This window comes from Odontesthes bonariensis, chromosome 22 (genome assembly GCF_027942865.1).
Source record: "Odontesthes bonariensis isolate fOdoBon6 chromosome 22, fOdoBon6.hap1, whole genome shotgun sequence".
In the NCBI taxonomy this organism is placed as follows: Eukaryota; Metazoa; Chordata; class Actinopteri; order Atheriniformes; family Atherinopsidae; genus Odontesthes; species Odontesthes bonariensis.
In genome coordinates this window covers 10,111,318-10,133,752 of record NC_134527.1, presented here as the reverse complement: position 1 = coordinate 10,133,752, position 22,435 = coordinate 10,111,318, and the positions used below count along the sequence as shown (strand labels likewise).

The 22,435-nt window shown below is 38.9% G+C and overlaps 1 protein-coding gene across 7 annotated transcripts in view; it reads left to right on the top strand.

Moving 5' to 3' along the window:
• Window positions 1-462: 462 nt before the first annotated feature.
• Window positions 463-22,435, top strand: part of ank1b (ankyrin 1, erythrocytic b) — a 66,546-nt gene continuing 44,573 nt past the window's right edge. For all 7 annotated transcript variants that reach the window (XM_075456255.1, XM_075456252.1, XM_075456256.1 and 4 more), the window contains exon 1: window positions 463-910. In XM_075456255.1, coding sequence (XP_075312370.1) covers window positions 785-910 — 126 coding nt within the window. In that variant the 5' untranslated portion in view covers window positions 463-784. The remainder of the gene's footprint in view (window positions 911-22,435) is intronic.

Sequence of the window (22,435 nt, the reverse complement as noted above, 5' to 3'; positions counted from 1 at the left end):
GACAAAAAGAATTCTCTTCTAAGCCATCAGAAACCCATTCCTGTTTAACACATCTGTTCACATTCTCTTCTCTCCATCTGTTTCCAGGAGGGAGGTGCCATGCAAAAGCCACGTGAAGGGACGGGGAAGACACAAGAAATCATTTTTTAAAACAATCTGAAGGCAGTTTGTAGCTTTGGCGCCCTTTTTTTGGTACCTCATTTGTGTAACACGCTCCACCAGCTAGTGTGAGAGAAATGCCTTTCACAGAAAATGGGAGGTAGATGTAGAACAACAAGACGAAACAGACGTTTTGACAGATAGAAAAGAGGGAGCTCTGCGGTAGGATCCCCACTGAGCTGAACACAGAACTGCGTGACTGGTCCCTGCAAGCAGAGGGAGAGGGAGGAGAGAAGAGAGAAGGGATGAAGGTGGGAGAGAGAGAAGGGGGGAGGGGAGACAGTTCAGTGCGGTGCTAGCTGACTGGATGAGTAGCAGCCGCGGCACAGGCAGCAGCATCAGCACCACTAGCTGTAGCATCTTTCTTTGTGGATGCTGGAAGCTGTCTTGTGGCTGCTGTAGGGTCAACATCATCTGCACACACACACGCACACACACACAAGCTGCCCCAGCTTGCCTTGTACACACATGCCGTGGCCACCAGAGAGGAGACAGTAAGTGAAGCGAAGGGGCTCGGGGACAGAGGGACACAGGAAGAGGAAACGGGGACGGCTGGTGGTAGTGCAAACGAGAGGAGAGCTGGACTGAAGGCGACTGGAGAGGCAGCAATAGTAGCACCAGCACCATGGCGCAAGCCGCCAAGCAGCTCCGCAAGACCAAGGACCTCGCAGAGGCCGCCGCCCAGGAGCAGAGGGAGAAGGAGGAGGAAAAGATAAAAAAGAGGAATCGATCCAGAGACCGCAAGCGCAAGGTATGACTGGTTGTCTCGAGAGACAAGGGAGGTGGCGGTTAATCTTACATCCATCTTTCCCCCTCTACCTGCCTCTCTCTTTGGTCTGTCTTTCTGCATGATTGGTTTGGTTGCAATTACAATAGTATAATTAAACAGTTGGTCCTGTGGCCTGAGCTGGTGTGTGTGCCTGAGTGCACTTGCTTGTGTGTGTGTGTGTGTGTGTGTGTGTGTGTGTGTGTGTGTGAAGGCTAACCAGTCAAGCATAAATGTTCCGTTACAGGTTGTGTCTGTTCCGTCAGATATTTAGCTATGTGTGAAGCAAAAGGAGGCTTAGGATCAATATATGCTGTTGGTAAAATAATTGGAGATGTCATTTGTTTCTTTTGCCTGACAAGCCTTCAGTGCTCGCAGCTTATTCATTTTTATGAAAATGTAAGTTAACAGTTAACAGTACTGCTAATAATTGTGTTTTTGTGGATACAATCCTAATCACCATTAACAAGCTTTTCATCCTCTGATCTTGTCAAAGAAACTGTCTTGTTCTGAGATTTGGTGCCTTCCCCCATATTGCTTTTTTTTTCTTTTTCTCTCATTGGGGTAGATATAAAATGGAAGGGGAAGATGGAGGTACACTCCAATAACAGAAGCACTTTGAACGCATATGTGTATTTTGGGGACATGTTTGTGCTCTGCGGGTTGTTTAAATTTGAGAAATCCATCATCTGTCAGAGGTATTTTATAGTGAGAAATTAATATTTAAAATTGTTGAATGAACAGAATGTCATCCGCTGAGCACGAGAGCCCTCATTCACCCCCACATCTCCCGTCTCCAATGCACTCTCCCACTCTTGCTGTGCCATTAGGTGCAGATTTTATTGGGGTTGTGTCGCCCTGTCTCATGCTTGGCTGCATTTAAATGATTTTAAAAAACCCATGTTCTATTGTACATGGTGGATGTTGAATAGGTGAGGAAATACTAGCATGGAGCATCTCTCCATTTGAAGAGCAGTGTTAAAAAAAATTGCCTGCTTCTTTCCCTTTATGATGTGGTGTTGGCAGCAGAGAATGTACACGTCATTATGTATTCATTACATGTCTGATAGTGTGAAACAGATACTTTGCGTTTGTCAGTAAAATGGAAACAGATTTGGTATGTAGATAATGAATAGAGTTCTGAGTTTGTCACAAAATGGAAATTGCAAATATGGATTCAGAACAGCTGGGGTGTTCGTGGTGTGCAGTCTCTTTTTCTTCATGCGCTTGTTGAATGCTAAGCCGGGAGTTCCACAACCGTGCAGAATCTTCTACTAATTTGAGCTGCTTGTTTTTGTTCCTTTTTTTTATGTGTCAAATTAAGGGGGATAAAGTTGATGTATAAAGGTGATATATTGTACAGTAGTAAAATATTGAGTTTCTCCTCTAGTGCAATGGGAGAGTTTTCACAAACAAACAAAAAATAAATGAAAGATGAAATAACATGAAAAGCAAGAGTCATGTTCAAGGAAACAGGTGAAAAGTAAATGAATCCTGAATACTGATAAGATGACTGACAATGATTTTTTACCTGGGTAGGGAGGGGCTGGGATGTTAATAATAATGAATAATTAGGGAACATACATAATTAGGGAACATACAAAATGTCACTTTCCTTATTTTCTCAATTTGGCTTTATTCAGGTGGTACTGAAGGCAGTCTTCAATCATTTTTCAAATAATTTCTTAAAAGGGTTAGACAGCAGTGGTGCTCATGTCACATCCGGAGAGAGATGATGAAGTAGAGGTTCTGGTTTTCAAGTGGCTGAATCAACAGATATTTTCCACCTTTTTTGCCACTGAAATAAAAGAAAGACATTATTTACTTGACCCAGTAGGACTGCCCAACTGTGGGGGAGCTGCTACTGTTATTGCTCGTTACAGAAGTTAACTACACGGTTATATAAGTAAGCAAATATGCATGAGCAGTTTGATAGGTTTGACAGATTTCTGTTTTCTTTTTGTTAGTTGTATAAATAAAGTATCTGTCGTCAGTAAAACGATCATCTTAGCCAGGGTGATACAGCAGATTAATTATCAGATATTCTGATGTGAAAAGTACCCAAGTCATGAGACCTTGATATTTTCTTCACTGTCTGAGGTACTAGCAAGGAGGAAATGGTTTGTTTCCACAGATATGCCTCCATTTGTGACATGTGTGAGTCAGAATAATGGCAGCAGCAGCTGGTGACTATAAACACAGGATCAAAAATCCCCTAACCCTAACTCTTGCATTGTTACATGCCGCGCTGGCGTAGTAGACAAAGACTCATGTTCAGAAGAGCTTTGAGTGGTAATCAGCTTTTTGCTGTGGTAGTTAAACACTTCAAACAAGTCTTCTGAAAGTCTTGGAATTTAAACTTAGCAAATAGAAAGCTTTTAGCGCTTGGTTTGATAAAGTTAGGTAGTGGCCCTGTCACTGATAAATGTATAGAAGGGAAATAAATGATATTATACTGTAGGAGAGACAGAATTTTCTAATTTTGTGCAAAATGTTGGCATCATTACTTGTTAAGCTACTCTCCTGCTGGCAACCATCATGTTCTGTTTATGATCCTGTTTATTATCTTTTTCTCTGGCTGCATTTGCACAGAAATAGGAATGCTAAAGAGATGTAACAGCTAGCCAGCTGATGGGTGTTAAACCAGCAAAAATTATGAGGTAATTCTTCTACAGCATATCGGCTTAATTAACTCTTAATTTAATTCCTTTGTTTTTTAAGTAGGTCTTTTGAGTATAATGTCAAGATCTGATATTAATATGTCTGACTTTTTTCCAGAGTGTACAAGTTTCATATTTTCATTTTATACATTAACTTGATTAGGGAGGATTCCAGTTGCACTCGTACTTTCTGCATGTCTGGACCCATCCCCATACAGTCATATCCTTTGACTTGTCACCATACAGAGGCATCACAGAGAGTTCTCCTTTTGTTAGGAAACACTGAAGCTGTTCTATGAACTACAATTGGCAACAGCTCTTGTAGTGTGAATAAAAAAAGTTATGGAACTTTTTCAAATAGTTGTAAGAACTGTGGAAAGGTTCCTGCTGTCCAAAAGCCTCTCTTAACAACTACAGGCAGACCATTGTATTTTTTAGGATCATTGTTCCTTATAACAACAGTATTGTTATTGAGAACAAAGTCTCCTCTGCTAAAATTATTGACTAATTCACATTGTTTTGCTGAATTCTTGTTCCTCTGCATGCACAGGGAATGTAGACAGTAACATCTCAGATAGGGACGATGCTTTATGAAGAAAAGAACTGCACAGGTTCTTCCACATTTCCAACACAATGTTATCAAAACCTTTTCCATAAAGTTGACCACATGATCTAAGATTCCTTTTTTTATTCTCTGAAATTGCTGGGGTGATGAGACTAGTTTTTGAATATAAGGATGAGGGTTACTATTTCCTTATTTTTCATAGTGGTCTCCTTTATTGTAATATTACCATTATGGGCATGTTCTCTAGGATCTGACCACCTAGAACAACAGTGCTACTTTCTATTTGAAGGTCAGTGGCACTGACTGGCATGCTTTAAAGTTGTCTTTAGTAATATTTTAATAGATAAAACTCATGTTTGAGTTTAAGTTAAAAAGATCTCTTTGCATTTAGTTTGGCCCAATTATACTCTAATCTGCGTATCTTTTGTTCTAAATGAGAAAAGGTCATGAAGCAATGTCACCCATCCCTGTTATTGCAGCCGGCTGGCTTTCACAAGCCTCAGGTACAGTCCGCACAGCATGGAGGAAGAGTTCACAACAAAAAAGCCATCTTTGCTTCATTACCTCTAAGTGATTGACCTCAGTCATCAACCACACTTCTTCACTGTTTTTCTCCATCTGAATCTATCTTTCTTCCCTAGAAGATCATTACTTCGCTTCCAGAAGGCGCACGGAGGCAAGTCAAAGAGACAGAAAGGGGTAGAGAAGGAACAGGCTGATCTTAGTGATTCAGGGATGTTAATTTGGACCACTCAGTATAGATCAGACTTGGCAGCATGGGATCTCTCCTCCCTACTCTATCCTACAAAGGTTATTCACTACAGTGCCAGCAGAGATCAGAGCTCGGTACATACAGGAGAGTCATGTAGTTAGGGAATCTGCTGAGAAAAGAGCTTTGCTAGCTACATGCCATACGGCTGCAGGATAGTTTTGGAGCTGACCACTGTCATCTACTTTCTGCTTTTTAATTGCTATAATCTCCTACTTTTTATTTCTTTTGTAATATACAAGCTGCAGACTATAAACATTCAGAATATTTTCCATGGTCTACTTCAACCCTTACAATCAAAGTCTGGGGCAACAAAAAAAATTGTAATTATTGATCCAAGTATAAAGGTCCATCAGATCAATGCAAAAAATGTCTGAAAAGACCTTGAAGACAATAAAGAGAGTATAGAAACTAGATGGAAATCCAGCACTGTCTTTGTAGCACTTGCTGTATCTTTAGGCATGGAGTGACACCATTGCTTGATGGGGCATTGTTTAACAGCTCTGTGGCACTCGTGGTCAGAGACTCAACAGGAAACCTGACAGCTGATGCCTACCGTCAGTCACTTGTGATTGTCAGAGCTGGCTGAGATATGAAATTCCAAGATTTTGGCTTCATGAATATCCACTGCACATATTTGAATTCCAGCTTGGTACACAGCTAAAGCAAACAATTTTATTTTCTTCATTCTGAGAACATGACCAGCTAAAGTGTATTGATTATTTCAATTACGAGTCTTTGATCAACAAGAACAAATGCTAAAAGTAGTATTAATACTTTTTTAAATCCAGGTTAAAGACATTTCTGTTCTCATGTGTCTATGCATGAAATATCTTTTAACTTATCTAAACTGTTGCTTGTTTTTAAATTCATTTAAATTGTTTTATTTGTTTCTCTTTATATTCTTTTATGTATTTTTAATGCTTCTTACACTCCCTGCTGCAATGCTTTTATTTTATGTAAAGCACTTTGAATTGTTTGTACATGAAATGTGCTATATAAATAAATTTGATTTGATTTGATTTGACTTTTTAACTTCAAACTACTGATAGTTTGGTTCATGTTCCATTTCCTGTAAGCAATGACTGAAACCAATCTGGGACATCAAAGCTTTTATTGTAGTGCTCAACATGAGACTCCTCAGGCCAATGCATTTCCCTGTTTCCTCCAGGCTTGCACTTAATACAGTGATGGATCCTAAGTTCTGCTAATGGACAGCGTGTGCGTTTTTTTTGTGAATTTATGTTTGCTCATGTTTTCAAAGAAGTGCAGGCATGTGTGCTCACATACAGTTTATGTGTGTGTGTGTGGCCTTCAGGGTATCTCATTCAATTTTTATGTAACCTTATGGATACCCGACACTAATTAGCCAAAGCTCTCCTCACTCTTTACTCTCTTTCTTTGCCTCTCTAACAACTAATGTCTTCATATAGAACAACACACCAGATAGTATCAAGAATTATTTTTGAGCTATTATCCACATTGCTGACTTTGGTAATTATAAGCTTAAATAGTATAAAGTATAAATTGAAACAAATATTTCTACAAAGCTAAAAAAGTTTGTCTATTTTTGTCAAAACAGCACATCACACAGCTCAGACTGAACCATTTCTTCTTTGAGCTGGGAAAGCAGCGCTGACATTTTAATTGATTCGTATCAGGTAATGCAGCTGAAATCTAAAACAAGCAGAGTTTAGGCCCTAAGCTTTACAAAACTGCTGCAAACTTTAGTGGCAATTTGCCACCTCATACATGCATGCTTTTTATTTGTAAAGCAATATAGATAAATTTCACTATTTTGACTAGATTTACAAGACCAGCCTTTTCATCCCCTCTACGGAAAGGGAGTATAGGATGAGCCAAGGTCAAACAGAGGGAAGCAGCATAGCTACCACAGGCTATATTTACCTGGCTGCCTAGGATTACACGACTGTGTACCAGCTGAGTATCTGCTCTGATACTGGATCGGATGTTGCTCTGAATCTCTACCTAAAACCTAACCCTAACACAGACGATTCAAAACCAGAAACATGATGGCCGATATTCATCAAAACTCCCCAAGATTTTATCGAGTACTCAATTGCCACATCTTCAGACATGGAGATCAAAAGGATTTTAGATAAGTATGCTTTCTCAGAGACTTTTGATGAATATCAAGAGAGTCATTTTTTTTGTTTAAATTATGCTAAATTTTGGTTGTCATTGTTGACTATCTACCCACATTTCTGGTAAAATTCCAGCTGCCACATTATGAATTCAGCTTTGGAAATACAGAGGAATAGAATAAACATGAGAATTCCTCAGGAGTTATGGCTCATCTGCCAGCCTGTGCCTGTGAGCAAAAGCATGCATTCATCAGCATTGTTAGCAAGGCCAGCCAATGTGAAGTACTGGCACAAAGAGACAGACGTAATGACTGAAAATCTTTTGGCAGAGTTTATTGTGACCCTTTGACCACCTGATCGGTTGCATGAAGTGATGGATGTTGCTGTGGTGATTACGAGGGGACACTGCACATGGTTGAATGTTGACGAGATGGATGGGAGCATCTCTTGTTGATGAGATGGCTAACCTGCTCCACAGATCACCTGATAGAAAGAAAATGCTGGAGGGAAATAGCTTGTTGCTTTATTTACACTCTCAGCTTGGTCTCAGATTTGTTCACATTAAAAGGGACATCTGAAATATTCAGCAGTTACAATGCACATCCATTCTTTTCCTAATTGACCCAGATTATATATATATATATGTATAGCTACACTAATGATGCATGTGACTCATCAAAGCTTATTAGCAAAATCGTGTGAGCACTGGTAATTATAAAATGCACTAGAGAAAAAGTGAAAGTGATGCAGAATGGCACAATGCTACACACACTGACATGCAGACAAAGAGCACATACACATACACTTAGAGCAGGGCAGTAGCAGGGCATTATGTAAGGGAATTAGTTCTCCTGAAGGTCTACAAGGAGCCCACTAATGCACGAAAGCAGCCTCTCTCCGGCACACCCTGACTCCATCACCTTCCAACACATTTTAGAGTCCACATGCTGGCGAGTGAATGTAATGCCTTATCAGAAATCAAGAATGTCACAGGGGGATTCTTGCATCTTGAAAGTAAATTGTGACATTGTGTCTGTCACAGCTTTCAGTTTGTTTTTTGAGGTTTATTTTAGGCTCAAAGCAAAGCTATTTCATTTTTCATTTTATAAATAATGACTAATTAAAGAAGTTTTTCAAATGTAACCACTGTATATCATATGGTATGTAATTCAGGGATATTTGCCTGCTGTAAATACAAATTTGAAGCTTCAGTTCACTTACTGTGTTTGTAATCTAACTGAAAATTTAAAAATAAATTTAATCTTGTCATTTAACTGTTTTTATGAATACATTAGACTTTAGGCAGATGTTATCTCCTTGCTGTGGCTTTAGACGACTGGTAAGAAATGTGGTAAAATACTAGATTTTGGATGGACTTTTTTAGCTTTCGTTCATCCACTTCAGGGTACATGTGCAGGTGGTTTAATTGTTTGTGTGTGTGTGTGTGTGTGTGTATCACTATATGTGTCCGGATGGTGAGGAGGGGTGTTACGTGTTAATGGAACTGCTGTCTGATGACAGATGGAATGGCTCCCCTCTCTTCAGGTTCCCTACTCAATGACCAATCTATCCTAGTCGATGGTACTCACGAGTTCACACACACTTTACAAAAAAATGCAAAACCGATAAGATTTAAAAAGACAACTATTGTGTGAAAAGTATTGGTTTTATACATGTAAAGCCACTTAAAAGGCTAAAATATAACATCAGCAGCTTTCAAGTCCCAGTAAAGATCAGCTGTCACTGATATCACTTCACACTCTGATGTCACAGAGCTTCAATGATGGCAGCTGGGCTGGGAACACAATAGACCCCAGACTCAGTGTTTCTTCTCAGCTGACTCAAAATACTTTCTTCTTTGCAGCTCTCTCTCTCTGACTATAATTCTATCTTTTTTCCTCTCCTGGTTATCTTTGGTTTTAAGTTGTACATTTATTATCATGACCACGACATAGCCTCATAACATTCTGACTGTATTTGAATTAATTTTTTTGTTGTTGTTGTTTGACTTGCATTTTATGTATTATATGTTTGTTTTAACCCTCAAAACTTCATTTTTAAACTGCTGTCTTGGCCAGGCTTCCCTTGGGAAACAGATCATTGTGTCTCAGTGGGACTGATCTGGGTAAATAATGGCTAAATAAAAAAAAAATAAAAAAAAAACATGTTGAAAAAAGGAAGGGTGATAACAAACGTCAGAGCATGTTTGCCTGCTCTATCCTTCTTTGCTGTCTACTGCATGGGCATTGAGTTGGAAAATCCACACTGCACTTGTATAAATACTTCATTGCTAATTCATTTTTTAACTCTAGACGGAAGGAGGGAAAAGTGTAACAACAGTTTGTTCGTCTGCTGCACGCTCAGTGTATTTCTCTGTCAGCTATCTGTCCCTTTCTATCCATTTCTCTGCTTGATCTAGTTCCTTGCTGTATCCATTTCTCTGCATCCCTCCATTTTACTGTGATCCCTCACCTCTCCTTCCTTTTTCACTTCCTCCATCCTAACTGTCAGTGACATCCTGGAACTGACATGATTGTCGTTATTTCTACTCTTATTGGAAATATGCCATGTGAATCTTTGTATAACATTCTAAGAAAAATCGTATCCTTCATCTATACTTGAAGCTTTTATCCTCTCCCAGCAACATTCCTGAAATTAGACACAAATGGCAAAGATGTTTTTGTAATATGTCACTTCAAAAATTCTATCAGCTAATTCTATCCATATACCGATATCGATGTGCATCCCCAAAGCAGTTTCTGTTGACTCAAAGTAGATTAATTTACATTTTAATGTACCAATTTAGCAAACATTTTCAATCAAAGTGGTTCACAATTAAGGAACAGTATTTAAGCTTCTGTGCAGTAAGAAATCCTAATCTGTACATTAAGTGCCAAATCTATTTAAAGTTTTGTTTGGTAAATCATTCCACCATTATGGTGCCATGCAGTTAAATTAATAATCAATATAGGGATAATAACTAAATATTTATATATATATAAAAGTGTGCAGTAGTTAAACGTTACCTGTCGGTTACAACATTTGAATATGATAAATATTGTCGGGGTTCCCCTTGTTCCACCAAAACACAGGACCTTGCACTGGGATACTGATAGTGGATCCATTGGGTCCTGAGGGTTGCATGTTGTTGGATCAATTATCCAAATATTGGTCCAGTATATTCTTTAGATCTGTCATGAAATTGGGGACTGGGAAATTAGAAAGCTCTTTCTCTGTTTCCCTTGAAGTGTTCCTGTGCAGTTTTTGTGGTGTGATAGATCTACATTAATGTTGAAAGGCATGGTACAATCAAATGCCACAACCCAAAGTTGCCGAGCAGAAAATTGCAGTGCAACAACATTAACATTGTCATTCCCATGTCTTGTCAGTAATTTTCATGTTACAGATTATTGTCAGAATTTTTAATGTTACTGGAAAAAAAAAAAAAAAAAAAATATATATATATATATATATATATATAGGAAAAGTTGTTATATTTCCATTGCTCAACTTGAAATGCCTTTTCAGAGTCAAATTTTGGGTCACTCTGGGAGACTGAAAGAGACAGCCCGTTATCACTGGCTACTGCATTGCTTAGCTCTCTTAGTATTTGAAGCTTCTGACGAAGGCCAGAAGATTGAGAATAATCTTGAAATATGAATTATACTATCTCAAGTGTCACCAAAGAAGTAGTCTAGGTAAGTCAGTTATCCAATATACAATATGTATCCAGGCAAAGTTCAATGATTTTATAAACACAGCTTAGTCCACACACATTCTGCAGCCCTCAAATGTCTGTATACTGAGGATTCAGAGACAATTAGAAAGCTTTCTGTTTGGAATTCTCAACATGCTGCTCTCGGCCAAACAAACTTGCACCACTGCCACTCTCTACATCACTCAGCTACTAAAGTCGTGGTACCAGATTTGCCAAGCCTCGGCTCCTCTGGAGAAGTCCCGCTAAATTAAAACCAAGGTTGTAAATGTACACGAGTATTTTTACTTATAAAGGTCTTAGAAATAGGATAGAACCACTGCTTTGCATCATCAAGCAGTCAAGCAACAAACCAAACTTCAAAAATGCGAAAAGTTGAGAATGTGTAGTGTCAGCATTTATTTTCAAATATGTGCAGCGTCCAAGCATGGTGATATGTCCCCTTTTCCAGACTGTGTACGTTGACTAGTGAGCATGTGTCGTTCATGCAGCATATCGTACCAAATGTTTACTTATGACTTGTCCCATATGTCATCAAATGACATGGAGAGTTATTCACAGAAAAACATGATGCTCACTGGCTCTTTTCTGGTCCCATCTGTCCCTATCTATCTATCTATCTATCTATCTATCTATCTATCTATCTATCTATCTATCTATCTATCTATCTATCTATCTATATCTCTATATCTATCCTCCCATGAGATCATTTTTTTTGCTTTACATTTGACGAGCTTGAGATCTAACACAATTCTTAAACACAAGCAAACATTCCTCAGCACTCAAAACAAAGCGTTTCCCCTGAGATCACTTTTCTTTTCTTCCCTGTTTATCTGAGACGTGAGCGATCAGCTGTAATTCATATGCATAACTCGGCAAACATTCAGGTACTGTTGTAAAAATTATCCAGTGAACCATCAATTAACAGTCTTAACACAGACTTCCAGGCTGAGAGCATTAATTAAATGTCGACACAGTAATGCGCCAGAACAGCATGTGAGTCAGTAAATATGATTTTAGCGTTTAAATGATGACAGCAGAAGCACAGAAACAGATGGAAGTGTAATACTGTCCTGTAGGCACGGAATTTCAACCTTTCCCTTACCGTTGTTTTGGAACCGTACCGTTTCCAAAACCATTTTGAAACCAAAGAAGGATCTATTTGAACGACACTGGAAGGGATGATGACATTTCTACATTTCTACATCTCCCATGTAGAATTTACTTCCCATTTTCTATGCTTCTTGTTAGCCTCCTTTACCAAAGTCACAAGAGGCAGCAGCAGAGCCAGGCCAGTGAGTATACTCCAGACTGTGGAATATTCTCTCCTCAGAACAGACAATCTCGGCTGTTTCCGCATGAGTCAATCTATGATTCATTCACACCAGCACTGCTAGTTAACAAAATCACTAAGTCGGACTGGCTGTGGGATAGTATTGTGATGCAGATGGAGGGTGAACCAGCTGACCAAACCACAGAGTATCACACTTTATTGTAACTGCTTTGCCTGACTTGCTTTAATGACCTTTTTGCATGACCCGTCGAGAATTCTTACACCCTTCTGTCTCTCTCGCATGCAAGTTTTTATTGTGCTGTTCTCTGTCTCACAACTATGACTCGTACAAGGCACAAGCTGAAATACTGGTGGATCGTGGCCTGATTGCATTGAAGCAGCAAGTCTTACTCAGCTCTTTTAAGGTCATATGACTGACTGACAGGGTGACAGGGTGTGTCTTGCTGGCGCTGCACCAGTGGTCCCACGGGGCAGGCGGACAAGGTGAAAGGAAAAACACACAGGCTCTCTATTATGCATATAGCATGTATTAGAAGCACCCGTTAATCCTATAGTTTAACGGTGGCCTATTCGCCTTCATTACCATTCAGAAACTGAGCTCACTGAAGCATGCAAAAAGTCTCGAGTGATTGATTTCACTGCATTTTGCATCACCCATGGGAAATAGAGAAAAGACAACTTTCACATTTGTAAATACAGCTCAAAAATGTTTTTCTTTATTCATAAATCATTTTTAGGTTACTCTATGACTAAGCATGGAAAACATGTTATTATAGTACAGTTACAGGGCCAGAAGCCTCAATTGCTCAGCTTTGAAAGCACTGATGTCCATCCATGTCTTTTAATAACAATCTTGTTCTGAGATGATCTTTGTGAAAGCCTGAGTTTTGAGGTTGTGTCGGCATTTTTGGGACGCAACCGCACACTTTTCAATCACATGATTAAGCCACAGTACAGACAACAAGCATCAGCAGCTGCTGAAGGATGATTGATGGTGCTCTGAATGAAATGCAGCTTTCTGCAAATGCAGTGTGTCAGCTTGTCTAGCCCATATTTTTAGCGCTCCCTAGTGCATACAGTTTTTTATAGCCTGAGCTTTGGGAAGAGCTCATTGTCTTCTCATTGTGATGCCATGTGACACAGTCAATTTTGCCACCCATTTTGCATCAATGTTCTCGATAAGTTTTGGGTAAAGCTTGTAATTGCATTTTGGTGAGTTAATTTAGCCTGAAAAGGTGCAGATTGTTGAATTTTTGGTTCCAATGTATTTTTGAATTGGTAAAAATTAAAAGCTTGTGTGCTGCAGGAGGAGCGTTTTCACTCAACAAAATTCCGTTTTGCTTTAAGAGCATGCATCATTTAGCAATAAACAATTAACTTATCAACTGACTTGTTTTGGGAGATGGATGAAGCCAAGGATTTTGGTTTTATTTAGTGGCTGAGATTAATGCCATTACTCTCTCATGTTGGTATGTTTATAGGATTAGCCACTTTTCTGAAGCTGGTTGTGTAAGTAGCGGTTATGTTTTTTAATGTCATGTTACAGAATCTCTATCATGAAAAGGGGGCATGATCAAGGCTCATGTTCTCAGCATTGAGAAGCCTCAAAACAGAGCTTGGCACTGTATCCCTCAATGATATTGCTGTATCATTGCTATTTTTAGAGAACGCAGGGTTCTTTGTAGTCGTCATGGTAGATGTGACCTCACAGCTGAAGGTAGCCATAGCCTCCTGTGATCTTGTCTTCTACCTTCTCTTGTATTTGTCCTCGATGACTTTTCCTCTTTCATCTTCTGTCACGTCCCTGTGCCCCCATCACTCTTTCAGCATGTTGCCGACTGCTGTGAGCTTCCGCCCACTGGGTGATTAGTGACAACCTGCTGTCACTGACACAGACATACACAGTGGGGACGCTTTACTGTGGATTGGCTGGAACTTAGATATTCGAATATGTCTTTAAACAACGACAAAGATAACCATATTTAGCAATATTGATAACTTGTAACTCATTGGTACGTATTGATACAAATAATTAGTGATACATCTTGAACATATTATATCTCGTATTATCTCCATTTCTCTTCTTGTAGTTTGTTCCTCAGTCTTGTGGGCTGACAAGGTATCTCTCTCTACTTTACTTTTTTTATTGTTTTATTGGGTTTAGAAAAACTGAGAGCTGAGAAACACATTGCCTGACTTAGATTTGCACCATTCCAATTACTTCTAGTGAGTACCTGTCAAGGTTAACATTTGTGTTTGAGCATCGTGTGTCATCATCACGTCACACGACACAGCCTGATGCTCAAACTAATAACTTTGTTCAAACAGGCATGCACTGTTATATTTTCACAGGTTAGATACACTCTATTTGATATACTTTTCCTGTCTGTAATTTCCATAATCTCTCCTCATTGTGAGGTATTGAGGAAATGATTTTTTTCAGCCTGAATGCAGTTTATTGTTGGTTTGCAGTTGTGGTTGTAAACACTTCATGTGGGAGTTTTAAACATTTTAAATAAGCTGCGGGTAAGATGTGGTTGATGCACTTGACACTTTTGACGACAGCTGCTCTTATGGAAGCCCAATGACGTAACCTGTTGTATGGACAGCCCACTGCAAACACTAAGCCAACATGTGCAGGCCTGCATGTGTTGGAGACTTTACATCCTGCAGTGAGGAACATATGTCATCTTCTGTGACCGACTGTTGGCAGCAGGGCTGAAGATGATGTAGCGTGTTACAATGCGTGTGTACGCTGACATTTCTGTTCATTAATTGATTATCAGGTCCACTTTTTTGTGCATGGTAACTTCTACATCTGTATTTTCTTGAGTCCACATGTTTCCGTATACTTTTTAATGCTGTGTGCACTTCTCTGGTGTCTGCCAGTTTGCTTGTGTGAGTTAGTATGTGTCAGCACCTGTGCCCTCTACAGTCTTAATTCATGACATGGGCGATTTGGTAGTCAGTCAGTCAATGTCACAGTAGGGCTGTGCCTGCCCCCCTCACCGACTGCCCTGCGCCTCTTAGCCCATCTATCTCTCCCACAATAGCGCAGTCTCTGATACTGTGACCATCCAGCTGTGGCTGGACTGACTCCATACTGCAATGACCTTATCGTGACTTCCACAGTTAGATTTGTGGTTAATTTACTTAGATGGTTTTGTAACTCAGTTGTGGTTTTGTTTGTCATATAAACACTTTGTTTTTCATTTTGATTTTATTTTTATCCAAGTGCAGTTAAATGCATTTTCTTCTAACCGAGTTGCCCTTGATATCAGACTGATTCTTATCATATCATGCAAATGTCATATTTGTGCAGAAGTACAATGATGCCAGCCTGTTCTGTTTAGCCTGTAAGAAGGTAACATTTTACAGAATCCAAGAGCTTGTAGACTTGATGTCAGAATCTATGACTCAAGACCGATGAACACATAGTTCCATGAATAATATATGCTGAAAGTACCAAAGGTTAAAGACTGAACTCTGTGTTCATTGAGCTTGTGTATTTAATATGACAAGACTATATACGTATCGTGTGGTTTTGCATTATACAATTTTAGTACTGAATCTGTAAGAAAGAAATATTCACAACTGAACACATTGACATGGTCATTGAAATGCTACATGAGCCCAATCTCACAGTTTTTCCCACCTTTAGGTAAAAAACTTTTAAATAGAGATACAGAAGAAGACAAGAAGAAAAGTTTGCCCACGAAATTGTGTTTTTTTATTGATGGTACAGCAAAATGTCTTCTTACTACATGGTACCAAAGTCCAAAGGCAGCGACTTTAATCTTGGCCTGATTTCACCGCAAAACGAGCAGATAACAGATTGATGGGGCAGGATGGGGTGATAAAGTGAACAGCACTGAAACCAGAAGTGTTACAACAGTGTGTCTTCTACTGAAATTACAGAGCAGCACAGAGACGCTTTTGTTTAACATGAGTGTGTTTTAAAAGGGGATGTGTCTGTGTGACTGTATTTGTGATGGATGTTTATGCTTTTTTGTGCCCCTCTGTTAGTTTTGATATTGAGATGCAGCTATTCATTTGGTAAATGAAGTAATTGGTGGACTATAGATGTGCTGTGTATTTTGTGGATGGTTGCATTTACATCTTTTACCAGCTTGGAGCGGATTAAAGGATAAGACCGGTTTTTTGACATTGGGCCCTTGATTTCACATTATAACATGATGTTCTACTCACCCCTGCGTGTTGTTGAACATTTGGAGCTGTTCCGAAGATATTCGCGAGGCGTCTGGCTGCTCTCTTGAGATATTCGGCCATGAAACGGTTTCCTATGGGCAAGCTTATACAGGCACAAACAATGCTGTTTATAATTTATTAATTACTGTACACTAGCACTGATAACGTGGAGGTGCGTCGCTTACTTAAAAAAATCGGGTTACTAATTTTGAATTTTAGCCGAATGAATAAATAGGCAGCAGGTCTGTGGGCTGTCTGTGGCAGTAGCACGACGAGGACGTCAGTAACACCCACTTTACGACAAAAAAATCAAAATTACAATAACCCGGATTTTTTTAAGTAAGCGACGCACCTCCACGTTATCAGTGCTAGTGTAGAGTAATTAATAAATTATAAACAGCATAGTTTGTGCCTGTATAAGCTTGCCCATAGGAAACCGTTTCATGGCCGAATATCTCAAGAGAGCAGCCAGACGCCTCTCGAATATCTTCGGAACAGCTCCAAATGTTCAACAACAAGCAGGGGTGAGTAGAACATCATGTTATAATGTGAAATCAAGGGCCCAATGTCAAAAAACCGATCTTATCCTTTAACTCATGTTTGAACCGGTGTAGTAAAGAGCTTTAATGATTATGAAACTCCCACCCTCAGGTCTTCCTATCAGACAATGTCTGACCTTGCGTCAGTTTCTTTGAGCAAAAGACTTCATCCCAAACAGTTTCTATAGGTTCTCATTCTGATTCTGACCATGACCCCTGACTTCCCCCTGTCAAAGCAATGCAAGTAAAAAGAAAATCTCATTAGGGATCCGTTGCTCCAAGACATCTACCTCTCCTGTTACACACAGATTCTGTGACACCTCTGTCCAGCTTTCTATTTTGCACCTGACCTCTATTTCCCAGTGTCTTGATCACAGTACCTTAACAGCTAATTTGTCTCTGATTTTTGGCCTTTCAGACATACCAGGCCGGCATTTTCAGACACCGGAAGAGATGTTTGTCCCTGAAGCAGTAAATGTGTAACAGTGCAAGGCTTCAATCTAACATGAGATGTTATCTGTAGTCTCTGGGATGTTGTTCACCGTTTAAAAAAAACAATCATTGGTTATGCACACAGGACTTTCACACACTGTAGCTCCCAGCATTTCTGTGTTTCCCCTTTTTCCTTTTTACTGCTTCCCTTTTCTGTTTTTGCTGTTTCTCTGTTTCTGCATGTCTCTACTCTTTATTCACAAAGAACTTTTTTCTATTAACATACCAATCGTCACGTTTTACCAAATATCTGCCAAATATTTGGACTGGCCTTGTTTTGAAATCTAATTCTACAATATCTATCATGTATTATGATTTATTATCATTTCAAACAACTCAGTCTTGTTATGTAATGACGTGGACATTTGACATCTCGTTACTCGATAGTGTACCCATTCAACACTGTTTATTTGTCCATAAACACTTATGGGAGAGTAAGAGGGAACAGATGGAGGTTTTGGTGTGCCAACTTCCCTACAAGAGACCAGTGATCAAGACTCATCTCAACCAATGTTATCCACAGTCCTTTAACTTTTTCCTCTCTCTCAGTCGCGAACGGGTAGGTGTTAAAGATACATAGTCATGGTGTAAATTGATATGCATGGGAAGTTTACATGCTGGTGAATATATAGTTAGGGGTTGGAAAATCACACATTGGGGAATACACAATGTCTTATTCAAGGTTCAGGATTCCTGTCTTGTCATAAGGACTCTGCTCTACACTAAATATCAGTCTTGGGATATTTTTGCCACAATTTTTCACAATTTCTAATTGTAGATTGGGACACTGCTATATTTTGAAGATCTGGGTAAATGTATCCACAACCACAATTCCCCAAAAATTGGGGCAGAGTGTAAAATGTAAATAAAAACACAATGCAATGATTTGCAAATCTCATAGACCCTTTCTTTTTCTTTTCTTTTTTTTACTATAGAACAAAGAAAACATATCGAATCCCCATTTAATGAAAAATATTATCTCATTCTGAATTGATGGCAGGAAAGTGATTTTTGCAAAATAAAATCATGTTATCAACGAGGAACTCAACAAGAGGAGTCTGTGAAGGTTGGTGAGGTTTGTTGAAGAAGCACCATACGAGACATCTAAACAGCTTCAGGCAAGTCTGTAGCACTCTGAAGCTGTGATTTCAGCTTGGACATATGCTGCACGCTGAACCGAATAAGGCTCAGGGATGATGACCACGGAAGATATCATTACTAAAAGAATGGCATAATAAGGCACAGCAAGTATTTACAAGAACATTTGTGCTTGTGTTTTTGTATTTCACAAAATAATTCCTTTCTGTTGTTGATTACTTTAATGAACACTGAAATATCAAAAGCAGGTTATTTTGATACTTCCTGAATTAGGAGATAGAGTGACAAACACTGGTCTCCTATAAATAAGTCCCTTTTTGTGGTAGTAATGTGGCAATTCATTGATGACACACTGCTTCCTTTTTGCTACAAAAATACCTTTTCAGATATAAGTTGTGCTGGCATGAAACTTGACTTTGGTTATGATACTAAAACAGGGCAGGGAGCCCAGAATGTCAACACAGAGTGATGACGTCAGGAGAAGACTCTGAGAGACAGCTTTACTCAGCCTGCTTTGCTTGTAGCATTTCTGCAGTGCTCATGAATATTGAAAGATTATGAAAAGAGAGAGAGGAGGCACATTGGAGGGGTGGGCTTCACAAAGCTGCATGAGAAGAGGGAGAACTCAAGAATGGAAGAAACAGAGGCTAAAGGAGCAATGACAAGAAATTAGGGGATGGGCTATGCTGAATGATTTAAGCAGTGCTTGAATTCAGGAGTCCAGGGCCGTCTCTCCTCTTGTATTTGCAAGAGGAGAGATGGAGAGGAGAAATAAATTTTGTATTTCTTGTAGAGAAATGCACTTTACAGTAATGGAGTAGTAAAGAGAAAACTAGCATTCATGAAAAAGCAGTATCAGGTAAAACTGCCAGCTGAAAGATAAAATGTCTACATCTGCTGCCTGAACATTTTTCTCTCTTATTATCAAAATCTTCAACATGAAAGACAATGTGCTTCTGTCTCTTAAGATCATGAAGGCAGTGCACACTGAGAAAGTTACAAAAGAAAGATAGTAAAATGTTGAGCTTAAAATAGATATCAGTGCTTTATTTTAAGGCAGGTATTTAACTTTTATCTTCTTTTTTGGTACACACATCTGAGGGATAAAATATATCTAACAAAAATATCTAAATGTGTGTTTTCCTGTGTAATGGAAACTCATGTTTAAGCTTTCTGACACACGAAATCATGACTAAGATCAGGATAGTAGGTGTGGCATTTAAATATGTATCCCTGAATAAAATCCTGACTGTAGCTAAGTTTTGTAACATTTATGATGTGCTCATATACAAGACTTATGTGTATTTGTGTGTGTATGCATGTGTTTTATGTATTTTTTTCTTTTATCTTGTGTGAATTGTCTGTGCTCCAAATATCAGCACGCAATATGTGTGTGCGTGTGATGTGCATGCATTTAGACATCAACGTAGCAAAATAAATTAAAAATAAGGGAAAGCATGCTTTGATTGCAAGAAGCAAGTGGCCTGACAGAGGCTATAAATATTTCAGAAGCTCGTTTTTAGCACAGAGACAGAGAAGACAACAGGAAGATCCTCATTTTGATGTGTCTCGTTGTTTCAGGGGGGAAAGGGAGATTTTTGTGTGCTGCAAAATATATTCATCTCGTTTCTGTCTCTTTTTTTCAGGTTTGTTTGTTTTCACTTTTATTTTTTAAGATAAAGAGCAGATCAGCTTTACATGTTCTATGTTCTGTGGACTTGGAGCTTTGATAGTTTGATTCTGTATAATTTTTTTACCATTAGGCTACTCTGCACTTAACATTCATTTGTTTTGTCATCCTAGAAATGTGCTCTGCCACAAAAACTGATCTCAGGTGAGGGAATCTGATGTGCTCAACTAAAATTAGCATGTTAGTTGTTAGCAATACAATCCTCAATGATACATTACCTTATGTATAGTTAAACCAAACTTTGATGCATGTAGTCTTTTCATCAAAAAGACTGATGCCAAGGTGACACAAAATTATTTCTTTTTTATTCTCTCAATAGAGAGCTCAGTTAGGTGATCAACTTGCATGTAAGCCAACATTAAATCTCAGTGTTTGGTAGCTCAAAGTCATAGCTTGCTAAACAGTCTTTGTTTGAGCAGTTTTAGAGCTTTAGAAAGCCACACTGCAGAAAATAAACATGTTATTTATTTGTAATTAATCATTGTTTTCATTTTCATATCATTTTGTCATCATGACTATTGGATCAATTGCTTAACTTTCAGTCATTTCCTGCTCGTGTGGCTGCATATGGGCTTCCACCTACACTTAGATGCATCATACATCACTTAAATGTATATGTTTTACTGTATGGCCAATAAGCCTTGCATGTTTTCAGCACTCCATCCCATATTCAGACACTCACACCATCTATCCATCAGTGCTGGGTCAACTCCCACTCTGTAGACTCTATTGATTTTTCATTCTAAGCACAGCGACTTCATCTTGCCATTCATAGGCATGCTCTTCAACACATCTCCCATTTCCTGGGTGTAAATGTGGACTCGTGACATCCCAACGACAAACCGATGCTACTATGGTAATTTGCAAGTCATTAAAAGTAAGCAATTTATTTGCAAATGATTTACTCTTTATTCTTATCAGTCAGTGTTAGAAAGGCCTTCGGAGTGACTTAAAGCAGTTCTTTGCAGTTTGCATTGCCCATAAACGGGACTCAACAAAGCATTCATCAAATACTAAAAACATGGTTAGAGGCTACATCGTATCCAATAAACGAGATAATTCATTGACTTAATTTCACAGATTAATTTTATCTCAGTTTGTTTTCGTTCATCGGCAGCTCCGTCACTGATGTTGTTCCAAATATTAATTGTCAGATATGAATGAAACTATGGAGAGAAAAAAAATGTATTCATCGTTTATTTATTTTAATTGTAGTTTTGAACAACAGGCACCAGCTTATTATTTGTTTGTTTCTCTGCAGATGACAATGCACCAGGCAATTTGTTGTGATAAGTCTTTGGAATATAACTGACCTCCATATTTTTCAGTCCTATTCAGATAAGAACAGGACAAAAGTTGAAAGATGTGGGGACTGTGACACGATACACCAACACAAAATTAAGCTGTAAATCCGATTTTTTTTCATGTAATATGCTAATCAGAGTTTAATGAGCTTAAAGGGGTCTTCCTGCGAAGACATTTTTCGATTACCCGCAGCAAGTTTAGAGGCGTGCCAGTAATGTTATAAGTGGTAAATTAGGTTGCTTATTTAAATGCATCTTTGTGCTCCATAGTGCATCTGCCACAAGTGACACCTCCAGGTGTGGAGGTTTCTTTCTCTTTGAATCTTTGGTGAAGGATGTTATGAACTACTCCACTTTTGGAGGTGGGGTTGATCCATTCATTTTCCACAAGGGTGGGGGATGTCAGTTTTCATCATTTTGTGATACATTTGACAACAGGGGCCTCCAGCTGCTTTTTGAATCATGTGTACCACAGCTTTATGTGCACATCTGCCCTCCTCTATGGGACTCTGCATCGTTATCTATTGTGTCTGCCCCAATTACATATGTGTGCGAGAGCTTGCTTGGGAATCTGTCCTCTGTGGTAGAAGTGGGTCTTTGTTAAAACCCATGAGGGTTCATTACTGTGATCCATCTCCCTTCCCTGTTGATGCCAACACTAACGTACTGTGGCGTCAAATTAGTTTTGAGCTGTGTGTGTGTTTGTGTGAGCATTTGAAGGTAATTTGTCTTAATCTGTATTTTTTTATCATTACGTTAATGATTTTCTTGTATATTCCCTCAGTGACAAAGAGCCGCTGCTCCCTCATCCACAAGAGTAATCACTTACTGTCCACCAGTGTTTTTCATTATAGGCCCAAATTTTCTGCCTCAGATCCATCTACTACTTAACCTATTCTAGATCATTTTGACGAGATGGGCTCTTTTTGTCCCTATGACTCACAGTTAATATACATTCCTTAAAATAGACTTCAGTAGTTTGTATTGAAATGATAAGAAAGATAAAGTCCTAACATTGTATGTGCATAATGTGTTGTTTTTTTTGCAGAAGAAGTACATTGAAAGCGGTT